The sequence below is a fragment of the Drosophila teissieri genome, chromosome X (assembly GCF_016746235.2).
Source record: "Drosophila teissieri strain GT53w chromosome X, Prin_Dtei_1.1, whole genome shotgun sequence".
NCBI classification, from domain to species: Eukaryota; Metazoa; Arthropoda; class Insecta; order Diptera; family Drosophilidae; genus Drosophila; species Drosophila teissieri.
This window is the reverse complement of record NC_053034.1, coordinates 12,341,426-12,357,851: the sequence shown is the minus strand read 5'-3', so window position 1 is coordinate 12,357,851 and position 16,426 is coordinate 12,341,426. Positions and strand designations below refer to the sequence as shown.

Below are 16,426 nucleotides of genomic sequence, written 5' to 3'. Positions count from 1 at the left end.
CTACAATCAAGTACAATGGCAAATAGTTTACCTACAGTTTCGAGTGCAGAAGATCAAACAATTCAAAAGGAAACAACGGAATTTTTAACATCTTTACATCAATCGGCAACAGAAGAAAGCAGTTCAAGTCCAGAATTCAGTGCAGAAGAAAATCAAATGACAGAAGTGCCATGGCCACTATCAACAAAGCTTCCTCAATCAGGCACTCAAACTATAAGTATATTTTCCAGTCAAAGTGTAGATGAAGATAAAACATCTGAAGAATATACAAGGACGCTATCGGTTTCTCCCCTTCAATCAAGTACAATGGCAAATAGTTTTCCTACAGTTTCGAGTGCAGTCGATCAAACATTTCAAGAGGAAACAACGGAATTTTTAACATCTTCACCTCAATCCACAACAGAAGAAAGCAGTTCAAATCAAGAATCCAGTGCAGAAGAAAACCAAATGACAGAAGTTCCATTTACGCTATCAACAAAGCTTCCTCAATCAAGCACTCAAACTATAAGTATATTTTCAAGTCAAAGTGCAGATGAAGATAAAACATCTGAAGAATATACAAGGACGCTATCGATTTCTCCCCTTCAAACAAGTACAATGGCAAATAGTTTACCAACAGTTTCGAGTGCAGAAGATCAAACAATTCAAGACGAAACAACGGAATTTTTAACTTCTTTACCTCAATCCACAACAGAAGAAAGCAGCTCAAATCAAGAATCCAGTGCAGAAGAAAATCAAATGACAGAAGTGCCATGGACACTATCAACAAAGCTTCCTCAATCAAGCACTCAAACTATAAGTATATTTTCAAGTCAAAGTGTAGATGAAGATAAAACATCTGAAGAATATAAAAGGACGCTATCGAGTTCTCCCCTTCAATCAAGTACAATGGCAAATAGTTTACCTACAGTTTCGAGTGCAGAAGATCAAACAATTCAAGAGGAAACAACGGAATTTGTAACATCTTTACCTCAATCCACAACAGAAGAAAGCAGCTCAATTCAAGAATCCAGTGCAGAAAAAAATCAAATGACAGAAGTGCCATGGACACTATCAACAAAGTTTCCTCAATCAAGCACTCAAACTATAAGTATTTTTTCAAGTCAAAGTGTAGATGAAGATAAAACATCTGAAGAATATACAAGGACGCTATCGATTTTTCCCCTACAATCAAGTACAATGGCAAATAGTTTACCTACAGTTTCGAGTGCAGAAGATCAAACAATTCAAAAGGAAACAACGGAATTTTTAACATCTTTACATCAATCGGCAACAGAAGAAAGCAGTTCAAGTCCAGAATCCAGTGCAGAAGAAAATCAAATGACAGAAGTGCCATGGCCACTATCAACAAAGCTTCCTCAATCAGGCACTCAAACTATAAGTATATTTTCCAGTCAAAGTGTAGATGAAGATAAAACATCTGAAGAATATACAAGGACGCTATCGGTTTCTCCCCTTCAATCAAGTACAATGGCAAATAGTTTTCCTACAGTTTCGAGTGCAGTCGATCAAACATTTCAAGAGGAAACAACGGAATTTTTAACATCTTCACCTCAATCCACAACAGAAGAAAGCAGTTCAAATCAAGAATCCAGTGCAGAAGAAAACCAAATGACAGAAGTTCCATTTACGCTATCAACAAAGCTTCCTCAATCAAGCACTCAAACTATAAGTATATTTTCAAGTCAAAGTGTAGATGAAGATAAAACATCTGAAGAATATACAAGGACGCTATCGATTTCTCCCCTTCAAACAAGTACAATGGCAAATAGTTTACCTACAGTTTCGAGTGCAGAAGATCAAACAATTCAAGGGGAAACAACGGAATTTTTAACTTCTTTAGCTCAATCCACAACAGAAGAAAGCAGTTCAAATCAAGAATCCAGTGCAGAAGAAAATCAAATGACAGAAGTGCCATGGACACTTTCAACAAAGCTTCCTCAAACTATAGGTATATTTTCCAGTCAAAGTGTAGATGAAGATAAAACATCTGAAGAATATACAAGGACGCTATCGATTTCTTCCCTTCAAACAAGTACAATGGCAAATAGTTTACCTACAGTTTCGAGTGCAGAAGATCAAACAATTCAAGGGGAAACAACGGAATTTTTAACTTCTTTAGCTCAATCCACAACAGAAGAAAGCAGTTCAAATCAAGAATCCAGTGCAGAAGAAAATCAAATGACAGAAGTGCCATGGACACTATCAACAAAGCTTCCTCAAACTATAGGTATATTTTCCAGTCAAAGTGTAGATGAAGATAAAACATCTGAAGAATATACAAGGACGCTATCGATTTCTTCCCTTCAATCAAGTACAATGGCAAATAGTTTTCCTACAGTTTCGAGTGCAGTCGATCAAACATTTCAAGAGGAAACAACGGAATTTTTAACATCTTCACCTCAATCCACAACAGAAGAAAGCAGTTCAAATCAAGAATCCAGTGCAGAAGAAAACCAAATGACAGAAGTTCCATTTACGCTATCAACAAAGCTTCCTCAATCAAGCACTCAAACTATAAGTATATTTTCAAGTCAAAGTGTAGATGAAGATAAAACATCTGAAGAATATACAAGGACGCTATCGATTTCTCCCCTTCAAACAAGTACAATGGCAAATAGTTTACCTACAGTTTCGAGTGCAGAAGATCAAACAATTCAAGAGAAAACAAAGGAATTTTTAACTTCTTTACCTCAATCCACAACAGAAGAAAGCAGTTCAAGTCAAGAATCCAGTGCAGAAGAAAATCAAATGACAGAAGTGCCATGGACATTATCAACAAAGCTTCCTCAATCAAGCACTCAGACTTTAAGTATATTTTCAAGTCAAAGTGTAGATGAAGATAAAACATCTGAAGAATATACAAGGACGCTATCGATTTCTTCCCTTCAAACAAGTACAATGGCAAATAGTTTACCTACAGTTTCGAGTGCAGAAGATCAAACAATTCAAGGGGAAACAACGGAATTTTTAACTTCTTTAGCTCAATCCACAACAGAAGAAAGCAGTTCAAATCAAGAATCCAGTGCAGAAGAAAATCAAATGACAGAAGTGCCATGGACACTATCAACAAAGCTTCCTCAATCAAGTACAAAAACTAAAAGTGTGTTTTCAAGTCAAAGTGTTGATGAAGATACAAGGACACTGCCGATTTCACACCTTCAATCAAGTACAATGGCAAAAGATGAAACATCACAAGAAGATACAAGAACTCTATCGATTTCTCTCCAGCAGCCAAGTTCAATAGCAAGTCATACACAAGATATTCCTAGTGCAGAAGAGAATCAAATAATTCTAAAGGAGACCAGTGAGTTAACTACAATTTCAAGTACAGAACTTATAACACAAAATAAAACAAAGGACCTGACGAAATCTCAATTTTCAAGTACTCAAAGATATCAAGAAAGTAGTAAAGAAATTGTGACCTCTAAGTCTATGCGTTTATTAAGTACACCACTAATTTCTAAATTAAAATCGTCGACGTTATCAACTGTTAAAAGTAAAGTTACCACTGAAACAACAACTGAGTATTTTATTTTCAACAGCAATACTTCGACTGATTTCCTGCCTATACATAATACAATGACAGAATCTGTTTCACAATTGTCAAATCCAGTTAGTGGGCTTTCTGAATTACCAAGTTTGCTTTCAACAAGTCAACAAACTCTGGAAATTATAGGAAATGTATCAAGCACTCAACATGAAATTGTTTCTCATAGCTTAACTAATCCAGTGATGACCGAGATCGTTGATTCATCTCTACCCTTAGATTTAATTACTATCTCGCAAGAAATACCAAGTTCACCGAAAAGTGAAGATAGCTTTGAAACAGATGACATTGCTATACAACCATCTTTAACTGGGATACCGAGCCATCTAAATAATTATACGAAAGAAGCCATCAGTAATACGAGTTTTACTACAATATTAAGCGATGAGGTCACCGGAACGATAACGACAGACACGAATGCAAATTCTTTAGACTATATAACCTATATAGATTCAGAATATACATTACAAAGTTTTACTTATCCAGAAATAAAAACCACAACAACAAAAATTCAAACAACTACATCTGATAAATCTGATAAATCAGAAGCAATGGGACACGAAGAACAGACAGAAACATTCCCTTCCTTAATGGTCAGTACAACAGATGCCGCTATTACTAAACAATCGCAAACAATAAATTTATACTCAGAAGAATTTAGTACTGAAGGAATCGAGACAATACCCACATATTCAATTACACCAATAAGTTCAAGTTATCCAGAACAAAAATCTAAAACTGCACAAACCGCACAAACTGCACAAATATCAAAACCGGATAAAAATCAGTCAGAACATACGCTTAGCTCTCTTTCTGAATTATCATCGACGATCAGAGACTCGGATATTTCCAGCTCTAAGGAAATCACAATGAATAGTGAAAATACTGAAAACATAAGTTGGAAAACTACAAATACGTTCTTAGTAAATACAAGTAATACAGCAGTTACAACATTGCCTACCACCGAGACTTCAGATGTGCTAACAACAGAAACTACTGAAACTACTTCCGAGGAACCGCTTTGTTTGTGTACTTGCGTAATTGATCCCGATGAGGATATTTGCTCGTGTAATTGCAAAATTACGAAGAGTACACCGACAGCAAAAACTACTTCAAAGGTAAATGTTTAGTTAAATATCTTTTTCTTATTGTATGTTAATAAAACTAAAAACCACAATAATAACATTTTTCTAAATACCTAATTTGTACTATCTAGAATACTCAGTGGGATAGTTCCTCTACAAAATCGCTTGGACAAGAAGGGATAAGAAACCAAACCAGTGTTGTGCACACTACGAAGTACTCTACAACCGATAAATTTTTGTCAAAGGAACCTACAAAAACCCTTACATTTTCAAAGTTAAGTCCTAAGCAAAATATAACTGAGAAAATTACAGTAGAGACTTTATCGTTGAACTCTAATATTGATAAGTCAACAACATTGGCTCAGCAATATTCTGATACTACGAAGTACTCCACAGCCGTCGGATTTTTGTCGAAGGAACCCACAAAAACCGTTACAATTTCAAAGTTAAGCCCTAAGCAAAATATTACTGAAAAAAGCACAATAGAGAATTTATTGTTGCATTCTAATATTAAGAAGTCAACAACACTAGCTCAGCAATATTCAAATACGGACACTACGAAGTACTTCACAACAGTCGAATTTTTGTCGAAGGAACCCACAAATAAAACTTTAACCTTTTCAAATTTAAGCACTAAACAAAATATTACTGAAAAGACCACAATCGAGAGTTTATCGGTGCATTCTAATATTAATAAGTCAACAACATTAACTCAGCCATACTCTATTACGGATACGGACACTACGAAGTATTCCACAACCGTCGGACTTTTGTCGACGGAACCCACAAAAACTCTTACATTTTCAAAGTTAAGTACCACACAAAATATTACTGGAAAGACCACAATCAACAATCAATCAATAACATTAACTCAGCCATTTTCTGATACGGACACTACCAAGTACCCAACAACCGTCGGACTTTTGTCGACGGAACCCACAAAAATCCTTACATTTTCAAAGTTAAGTACCACACAAAATATTACTGGAAAGACCACAATCGACAATCAATCAAAAACATATTCTGATACGGACACTACCAAGTACTCCACAACCGTCGGATTTTTGTCGAAGGAACCCACAAATAAAACCTTTACCTTTTCAAATTTAAGCACCAAACAAAATATTACTGAGAAGAGCACAATTGAGAATTTATCGGTGCATTCTAATATTAATAAGTCAACAACATTAACTCAGCCATACTCTATTACGGATACGGACACTACGAAGTATTCCACAACCGTCGGACTTTTGTCGACGGAACCCACAAAAATTCTTACATTTTCAAAGTTAAGCACCACACAAAATATTACTGGAAAGACCACAATCGACAATCAATCAAAAACATATTCTGATACGGACACTACCAAGTACTCCACAACCGTCGGATTTTTGTCGAAGGAACCCACAAATAAAACCTTTACCTTTTTAAATTTAAGCACCAAACAAAATATTACTGAGAAGAGCACAATTGAGAGTTTATCGGTGCATTCTTATATTGATAACTCAACAAAATTAACCCAGCCATACTCTGATACGGACACTACGAAGACCTCCACAACCGTCGGACTTTGGTCGAAGGAACCCACAAAAACCCTTACATTTTCAAAGTTAAGCACTAAACAAAAAATTACTGAGAAAAGCACGATAGAGAATTTATCGTTGAATTCTAATATTGATAAGTCAACTACATTAACTCAACCATATTCTGATATGGACATTACGAAGTACTCTACAACCGTCGGACTTTTGTCGACGAAACCTACAAAAACTCTTACATTTTCAAAGCTTAGACCGCCCGAGCACATCAGCACCAATATAAATTTTACTGGGAAAGACACAACCGAATATACGATATCAAAATCCAGTAATGAGAATGATAGTGCTAGCCACTTGATCTCGACAAGTGATAGTTTTATAGTGACAGCAAGCTCACAGGTAACGTGTTTTATGTTAAGATTTAAATGTTTTATGAATTTGTTACTTGTAGCCCACAGAAGTTGATGTGTGGAAGGAGATTGACAAAAGACTTGATGATCTACAAAATAAGTATACGATTCGAGAAAACAACTCTTTGGAAAATTCGGAATTTAGAGAACAATTCAGTAAGATAGACTCGTCGATACATTTGGGTAAACTTCCGGGTAATATTAGAGCTAGCCTTTACGCAAATTTTACGATTTACGACAAAATGAGAATCGAGCTGGAAGCTATGATTTTATTTAAGCTGAACAAAATTTTGGAAAATATGAACGCAACGAAATCGACTCCAGCGTGTATTGAGTATTATAAAAATATGGCCAAAAATGTAGTTGCAGGCTTGGCTATGTCAAATACTGAAAAGTGGAACATAATAAGAAAAAATCACCTAATTTGTCATGTAAATCAAAATACAACGAACGCACCTAAACCAGCTCCACCCACCACTCAAACGAGTTCCCCAGGGACAAAAACTATGGGAGGATTTGCTTCATATTATTGTAATCAACAGATAATGAATTTAATCGTTACGAAGTATTCTCTGAGCCCTAACAACGAAACGGTGCGTGAGCTTGTACTAACTTCTAATTTGAAATCAGTCTCAAACTTCTTTAAGTCAAATTTGTTTTAAGTTTGGTAACATCTTAGAAATATTTACCCGTAAAAATATTCTTCTAGCAATGAAAATATTTGATTACAGTCGAACTTCCATAACTTGAAACTTCTGCCAACAAATAAGTCTCCGCTTTAGTGTAACCATACCATAGAATTTACATATATTTCTTATCCTCGTTTAATTTAGTATAAAACAATTGCCATTTGCTCTGAAAAGAAGAAAATCAAAAAAAGAACACCGCATCTATAATATAAAAACAGTCTTCAGCGTTAAATTCATGAATTGGAAAATCATGAAACTAGATTAGAAGTTATAAAAGGTATGTAGATAAGCAGGAATTAAATAAGTACAAATAAATATTTCATATATATTTACATTTTAGGCAAGCGGCCATTTTTACATATAGAAGACCAAAATAATAGGGAAATTAGAGTTATGGAAGTTCGACTTGTGGATACAAAATGGTATGAAAAAAAGTCGCAAAATAATTCGAATTAGGGAAGTTTGAGATTTGGAAGTTCGACTGTATTTTTCATTGTTATGCTTTTTTTTTCTTAGTAATACTAATTATTTTCCAGTTTACTATTGGAGTTATGAACTATCTAAATTTTAGTTTAAATCATGAGAAAAAAAGTGTTTCATATTAAAGTCGGAGTAATTAGCCTACTAGGAACTTTATAGACATATAAATTTTTTTCGATCTATGCTAATCCTTCCTTTAGATTCCCATTTCACCCAAGGATCCGTGCACTTCAATACTAAAACAAATTAGTATAGCTCATCCACATAATGAAACCAGTCACAGTGCGGAATTTAATACCATAGTTGCAAAGATAAGGACGGCAATCAAACAGGATTGGATAACTAACAAAAAAGCATTGTTAATAAGGGAATACTTGGAGTTTGAAAAATTGCGAAAATATCTCGATCATATTTTGGTGGGTAAGATTGAGGAATGCGATATGCGACTTGCAGTAGTTAAAAGTAGAAAGTGTTGGAACTATTACACAAAACTGAAAGTGATGTTCCATAAGGCAATGCAAGAGACGAGTGCCAGAAAACAGTATTTAATAGGTAATATATCGATGGTATGCAGTGATAACAGCGTGTGAACAGATCATTTGTAAATGTGAAAATAAATACAATGGCTTAAGAATTGAAAAAAATAACTAACTAATAACCCTTAATCTTCCATTGCAGTAACCATTTAAAACATTTCAGCTATCAACTGCGTTTATCCATTGTCAATTACCAAATATATAAATATTATGCCCAGACTTTGTCTATTTCGTAATCTATTTAGCCGGTAATCGGTAATTTGGATCCACAATCTAACAATAAATAACTTTTTAATAGTGAGTCAAAGATTCCTATTAGGTGGCGGAGCTGTCCGGATCGGTAGGTGATGAAACTTGCGTTGGATTTATATGCTTCTGGGTTAGCGAGTCCTTGCCATCGTAAGCAAAAAAACAATTGGATGCGTTGCTAGCAGCTCTCTTTTGAGGTTGTTTTCCCATCTGCATTAGAAGTTCGTCTATCCGTTCCGTTTTGATTTTAATAATACTCTCCATGTGGGTCAATCGCTGTTGATACGCATCGATGATAACATCCTTTGCCTGACTATCACGTGCAATTTTCTCGTACAGCGAGTATAGGATCATTTTCTGTGGCACCTGAACAATGCCATCGCCCACCTGCTTGTTGACCACAACAGTTTTCACCTCATCATTTTCCTCCCAAAGATGTTCTTGCCGCAATGCCGCATTTCGTTGCTCTGCCAGGCGTTGTCGTTTCTCCAATCGTATCACTTCATGCAACAAGACTTCGGCGGCACCACTAACACCATTCGCCATTTGTTCCATAAAATCTCTGGTCAACGTCATATTTAACTTGGATAACACTTTAAAGTTAAATGTCTCCCAATTGGCCAACTTCAGCTGAACACTACTCTTCTTGGGATAATTGTAGAGATCAACCAATCGCGGATAGTCGCGTTTGAATATTTCGGCCAACGGCAAAACATCGGAAAACTCACGACGCAATCTCTGAGTGCTAATACTATTTTGTTGCAGCCATTTGTTCACTTCCTCTAACTCTTCGCGGCTCAGATTCTTGCCACTCACGGTATGCATTCTTGGTGAATATGATATGCAATAGTAAAAGCAAAAGCAATTTGTAAATGTTGTTTTCGGTTAAATTGCTGTGTGGTATACACACATTGAAATATCCGATGTGTCTGGGTTTTGGTATAAATTCTACTCTGTGAGTGCAAATCCAAAGCATCCTTTGAGTGGGAATCTTAAATAAGGAACAGTACGGTATTCCGAGTTTTTTGAAAGCTATAATAGTGGGACGTTTTAAATAACCTTTTTACGCTTTTTTTTAGTCTTGGCAATTTCCCATTGAAAGTTTAATTTTGTTTGGTGACAACACCGTAGACTTAACCCCTACATTTTAGTCACTACACATTTTGACAAGACCGACACCGCGTACTCTTTTTGTAACATTTGATCTAAAAATTTTAGACCACTATTTAAGTACAAGTATAATACTTTTCAGTAAACACGTATTATTATATCTTCTAGTTTAGATCATCAGTTGGCTCCTTTTTAGCATGACCTAAAATCTGTTATACTGTTTTATAAATACTGATACAATAAATGTATAACAACAAAACGCGCTCAAGAACTTTTTGTAAGCATCGTAAAATGTATTGTAGAAAAATCGCCGTCGGGACTTTTGACACCCATATTGTAAAGACATATATGTTTTAAAGCAATTTACTTGTAAGCTTGTTATGCAGGTTACAACTTAAAGAACGCTACTCAGTTAATTTGAAATAAAACATAGTTATACTTAAATCAACGGAAGGTAATAATATATTTCTTTGTTTTGATTGAAAATAATACTACCATTATTAATTCATTAACTTAGGACTTAATGAAAGAAACCAAACTTTTCTAGGCAATGAATTTCCCAACTTTAATAAAATCCGTGGTGAAAGCTTTGGGACAAGAAAAGTTTCCCCAATAAGGGGAGATGTCCTGAGCAGTGGTGAGTAACAAAAAGGACTCAACAGAAATCCCCTTCGAGTGACTCACTCACAGGATTTGAGTGTGCAGACCAGCTTTCACTCATGTGTGCTCGGCTTTTCATTTGGACGCTTGGAATGGAGTCCAAAGTTTTTGCCAACGACAGTTCATTACGGTTTTCAAGGATAAGCGATACCTACGTGCTCGCCGGATAGAGCGCATGAATAAAACGCACCAAAGTACATCTGCGTATTTCCTACCGTCTTTATGAAATAGTTCGAGTACATTATCTTTTTTTTTTTGTGGTGTGTACAAATGTGTTAATAAAAAATCAGGCAAAAACTTGTAAACGCCTGGTTAAAGAAATATTTTTTTACAACATTTTTTTTTTGTTGTTGCTAACTTAATGCAAACGTGCCAGTGGATTTTGTACAAATGTGACTTGTGCCAACAGAGCAAGGGATTTACTAATCGCCGCAATTCCGACCAGGTATTTTGAATGGTAGACAGGCCAACACATCGCTGCACATGGTAAGTGAAAGCAAAGATAGAAAAAAGAGCTGTCAAACTGTATAAATATTTAAGGAACCAATTAATTGCTGAACCTTATCAAAAATTCCAATAAAAAGTTAATCAAATAATATAAATAATTTAATGTAATCTACATTGTTGAGTTTCAACGAGTATTCCAAGAACTGGACTATTACGTTTACGTTCGTTAGATTTTGAAAATAAAAACAGCGCCATGGGCCAAAAAGTTAATCTTGTTGCCAGAAATATATATCATTTTCGATGGCTGTATAGACGGGAAGCTTAAATTCTGGTAGCGGAGACGAACTCGAAATGAAATAAGAAATAATGCCGCTGGCAAGTGTCCCAAAATATCAAATTCCCTGCTACTCACTGTTCTGATGCCAAATATATATTGCCCATCGTTGGAAGCGATTTTTATAATTGACAAAATATAATATTTACCGCAAAGTAAATTCCAATTTTCAACGCCTTAATGTTAGCTTTTGGTTTATATTATTCTGTGTTTATGTTTTTATTTCGCGACAATATTTATTTGTTTAAAGACATTGCAATTGAAAGCGGGCAATTTCCACAAGGCAAACACATATGTGGCTTTCAGAGCCAGCAGTTTTAAAAGCATAAAATTATTCATACTTCATACTACTAAATCCGGGTCATGTCGCACGGGGCATTTTTTCGTTATTGTATTTGTTTTGTTTTGCATGCCTTGAGCCAAGAATTAATAGTTCTCCTCCCATTATTTGAATAGTTGAGTCCCATGGGCCTAGAGATGCTGATCAAAACCATTGTTCGAGGGCCTTTAACGTCTCCCTCACAACCTTCTAAGCCAAACCTATAGCCTGCCATTAAACTGGGTCACACAAATTCACAATATCTTACTCGGGTTTAATAAAGCTTTAAGATGTTTGGTCAGGTTATTGGGTTTAAAAGTGCTTTTTTGTTATCCATCGGCCACTTGGAAAAACCAACAAGAAAAGAAATAAAATTGTAGTAACATAATAAATTTGAGGGCAGATTTTTGTAGATATAAATGTATCAAGTTATGTGCGCTGGAGCTTAGGCATTAGGTCACTTTTTCCAAACTTCCAAATTACTGACATAAAACAGCACAGACAAATTAAAGTTTATCGTAATATGTCTGCATTTGTCATAATAATTGTAGGAGTAAGGACAAAGAAATGATTTTCTCAACAATTAATTCAATTATTCATGATATGCTTTAATTTACATGTGGGTAGAATATCTTAAGCAAATGATTTCCCATGAATACTTTACAACGTTCTCTTGCAGTAATTTAAATGGTAAAGAAAAGAGGGAAATTGTCGCCCAGCGATCGACAAGATTCGGTGCCAGAAAGCAGCTGAGTTTTCTCGGAACTAAGATGAAGGTTACTGATTTCTCTCGAGCACAATCCGTAAGTCACGTCGCCCCGTGCAAAGGATGAGGCTTCCAAAAGGATATAGGACACTATCACCAGCATCGAACGCTGCCCAGACGCTGCCACTCTCCTACAATTCACAAACCAGTCCCAGTCTGAGCCTTCTTCGACTGCTCACAATTGTCTTGGTGATTGGATCGCAAGTTCATGTTCTATGTAAGTGTAGCCCTTAAGTTTTCCTTAACTTTGTTTACAAAACAGCATTTACATAAGCCTGAAGCCTTTGTCATGACTCCTTTTCCCATGTTTTGTGCTTTTTACTTATCAAGGTAGCATCAGCTAGGGGAAGTTCAATTATTCCTAATGGACAGCGTTTTCTTAGAGACTTGAACCGACATTTAACCCCAAACTTTCCATTTCGGTCAATTAAGTGCAAAACTGTGTTGTTCATTCATTCATTCATGCGGCTAGTAAAAATTAAAACATTTTATTTTTGCAATGGGTGTAATTTGTATATGTTAAATACATGAAAAAAAGGAAATTAGAAACCATTGTTTTATAAAATCTGAATTTACTTACCAACTTTTCAAATATTGCATATTTGTATGAACTTAGCTTTAAGACAACGGGGCCATTTAAAATGTGGTCAGTTCTGTGTTGCTAAACTAATATTTATACATAATTTTTCTAAAGTATTTATTGTATTCATATTGCTCTTGTGTTTACCCTTTTGATACAGACACGGCATCCGTCGAAACAAAACCCCCCTCCGCAAGTGAACAATCCAGAAACGGCGAGAATCGTACATTACTTTTTGATGACTATAATAAAACTAAATCGACATTATCAACTGCTGATTACCTGTCAGCCACAAGGGCAACCCTATACGCGTTTTCATCGCAGTACCAGGACGAGGACCATTCCCAAATGCCAGTCGAGGCGTCTAACACTCCGCACAGTCCCATTCCCACGAAAATGAGCCGGGATAAAATTCCAATGGAGACACCGGGCAGCATGGAGTTAAGCAGCAATAGCCTTCCAATCAAAAATTTGGGGACAACTGATCAGCTAACGACTGCGACCATGCCCACCACAGCATTTGCATCCCTGAAAGTCGACAGGAGTACCATGAAACAGCCAATCGATTCCACGCGCACCAGAAATCATTGGACAGCAAGTGGTAAGTGGGATAGCAATGGTAATTTGCTGTGCAAAACACCCTATGGCTACTTATATGAACATTTTCATTGTAAATATTGAATTTTTTACAACAGTCATTTTTTTTCCATTTTCCGTCCAGAAATAATCAATTTCTTGATTAAAACTAAATTAATAATGGTCGAAATGCGCATTGGCATACCACGTTGTGCTCGTTATAAAAGTTCCAATCGTTTGGCAGTTAAGTTAGGGAAATTACATTTTTTAACATTTTGGGCACTATACAAAATATTCAAAAATTTAGCTTTAACAGTTATTTCTACATCAATTGTTGTCTTCAAATAAAACAAAAAGGGTATATGGAGTTCATTAAAAAAAACGCACTTACCAACCTCTGTGTACATATTTACATACATACGTACATACATATGTATGTATACTCTTAATTTGGATTTAATTTTTCGGAAACTTTTTTAAATCTTGGCAGGATTCGCACGTGTCACAGAACGACCACGTAGCAAGCACCACCACGAGCACCACTGGGGACCCTTTTTTGAGGAGCCCATCAACTCGGCAACCTCGGGTGACAACCTCGTTTCCGCCGTACATTTGTTTACGGAAGCGGTGCTCAATTGCCGTGTCGGTATGCTTAAGGACAAAACTGTAAGTGAACGCCATATATACATACATATGTACATGCAGATCTACATACATACATATATACAAATGTACACATTTATTGGTTTGCACAATTGATTGATTTCACAACTGATGAAACAAACAACCAATAACACTTGGAAATAAATTAGCTCTATGCTTTCACGGATTTTATTTACTTTATTTTTAATTAACACATTAAAACAAAACAAAAAACGACAAGAAAAACCGTTTTTTTGTTATAAATATAATTCAGTTACTTATTAATTTAAATGCCCTTTTTAAAATGTTCACATCATATTTTGCAACAAAAAACGCAACACAACATAGCACACTTTGTATGTACATATGTATATGTGTACTTTTATACGGATGTGTGGGTGTGTGCAATATCGGAAGCCCGTTAAACGCACAAAATTTGCCATTACACGATAAATATTATAAATATTGAGTGCAACTTATTACACCGACCTGCTAGCACTTATTTAGTAGCGTTTTACACTATTGTTAGCACTTTTAAGCACAACACAATAAAAAAAGGTTTAATTCTAACGCGTCGGCCATTTTCCTTGACTTATGCTCGCAAAGGATGAAAACGAAATAAGAAAAAAGAGAAACTTTCGGTTTCGACTAGAAGAAGAATAAGCCGAATTTAAGAGAGCCAATTTTCTTAATTCGATCCTCTCATTTGTTTTTGTTAGACCGATAGTCGATAGGGCGTTTTAAGAGAGAAAAATAAGTGCCGTGGTTTCCACTATTTTCTTTTACTTACTTACGGACTTCCAACTTCCAGGTCATGTGGGTCCGGCGAACGGCAGAGAAGGTATCGCTCCTGACCGTTGGCAACGTGACTTACAGTGGAGACCCGAGGATTCGGGTGAAGTTCCAGTACCCGAACAATTGGCGGTTACTTATCAATCCCACGCAGACTGAAGATGCCGGAGTTTACATGTGCCAGGTTTCCACCCATCCTCCCCGGGTATTCACTACAAATCTCACTATCTTGGGTATGGATCACATTATATGCAATCTTATTGCGAATCTAACGTGTCAAGTTTTCCACTTTCAGAACCCCCCCTAAGGATAATCGATGAGCACGAGAGGGACGTGGGGGATCGTTATTATAAGTCAGGAAGCACCGTCGATCTACAATGCCAAATATCGCGTAGCTTTTTCCAAAAAGAACGTCAAACCATTCTAAAATCAACTGAATCTGCAAACGATGCTGTACAAAAACTAATCAATGAGACGACTAGTGAGCTTAATTTAATTGGCAACACAAATCAGACGCAGCACAAATTCTCTGGCCAGGATCTGGAGAAATACTTCACCAAGTTTATAACCTGGGCAAAGGACGAAGAACCGCTCCAAGGAATGACCAATAGGCGCTTAAGGTAAATAATAAACAATATGACAGTTCCTATGTCCGAATTCTTATATACATTGTGCACGTTGCAGCGTTTCCGATGTGTGGCTAACCAGTCGTATCTCCATTGGGGATGCCAAACTATCAGATAGTGGCAACTATTCCTGTTCTCTTGGCAGACTGTTTACCGTGATTGTCCAAGTTCAAGTTCTCACAGGTATTAGTCATCATATTTTAGTGAAAATCATTTCTCTGATATACCTACATATGTTATATGTTTATAGGTGAACTACCCGCAGCAGTCCAGCATAATATAGCATCAAGAACCGAAATCTATTCCCTTGCGATGTTGGGACAACTCCTAGTACTCATTTTCCTCTTCACTTGCCTGAAAACTGAGAGTCGACATTTCTGAGGCTTTCATCTGAGAAGGGACTGCGAAAAACACATAGCCATTCGATTTTCACAAACAATTAACCAATAATATTAGGTATAAACGAGATTGGCTGGTTCTAAACAATGGTTTTAGGTTTAAAATTGAGAATCAGAAGGTGATTTCCTTAAATATTTTTGTTATAGTGCCTACGGTGGAAAAGACTTTAAATTTGTTTGGACAAATGTTCTTAAAAATTTGTTTAGAATTGAATTAATAAGGCCAAAAGACGACACAATAACATTCCACATTCCTAAGAACCAAAACCCAACGGTTTAAAAAAAAAGAAGTTCGTCGAACTTTTATTCTAGTTAATTTAGTAATGATGTTAAAATCTCGCACACATGTTATGATGCCTCTTAAAGAGTTAGGAAACTGGCGAGGATAGCAAAATGTTTAGTTTTACTTTTATGTGACGATTAAAAATTGATCGAAGTTATTATGTGCATAAATTAAGTTTCAACAACTAAGCAGGCAAATCAAATGTATCATACGTTATTATTATGTTATACCACTTATTCACAGGATAACAAGTATTTTCAAGAAAACAACGATCTAATTAAAACTTTATGCGGTATACTACTTTTTCATCACCTATTTTGCTGTTTGTAATTATGGAATTGGGTGGTTCCAATATC

General features: G+C 35.9%; 3 protein-coding genes across 4 annotated transcripts in view; 2 read left to right on the top strand and 1 right to left on the bottom strand.

Annotated features, from left to right (window-relative positions):
* LOC122624184 overlaps positions 1-8,387 on the top strand; it is a 42,483-nt gene extending 34,096 nt beyond the window's left edge. The window contains 4 exon segments of the mRNA XM_043803643.1: positions 49-4,668; positions 4,767-6,572; positions 6,625-7,176; positions 7,953-8,387. Of these exon segments, the coding sequence (XP_043659578.1) occupies positions 49-4,668; positions 4,767-6,572; positions 6,625-7,176; positions 7,953-8,342 (7,368 nt within the window). The 3' untranslated portion in view covers positions 8,343-8,387.
* A 119-nt stretch (positions 8,388-8,506) lies between these two features.
* Positions 8,507-9,628, bottom strand: LOC122623047 (sperm flagellar protein 1). Its single transcript, XM_043801940.1, has one exon. The coding sequence runs from the start codon at positions 9,360-9,362 to the stop codon at positions 8,604-8,606; it is 759 nt and encodes a 252-aa protein (XP_043657875.1). The 5' UTR covers positions 9,363-9,628; the 3' UTR covers positions 8,507-8,603.
* A 498-nt stretch (positions 9,629-10,126) lies between these two features.
* On the top strand, positions 10,127-16,353 carry LOC122623044. Of its 2 annotated transcripts, XM_043801937.1 has the most exons (8): positions 10,127-10,793; positions 12,087-12,390; positions 12,914-13,354; positions 13,820-13,995; positions 14,783-14,996; positions 15,059-15,383; positions 15,448-15,572; positions 15,640-16,353. In XM_043801937.1, exons 2-8 carry the CDS (start codon positions 12,237-12,239, stop codon positions 15,768-15,770), a joined length of 1,566 nt encoding a protein of 521 aa, XP_043657872.1. In that variant the 5' UTR covers positions 10,127-10,793; positions 12,087-12,236; the 3' UTR covers positions 15,771-16,353. The 2 variants fall into 2 exon arrangements, with proteins under 2 accessions (XP_043657872.1, XP_043657871.1); XM_043801936.1 differs by having other exon boundaries at positions 10,127-12,390.
* Positions 16,354-16,426: the final 73 nt, after the last annotated feature.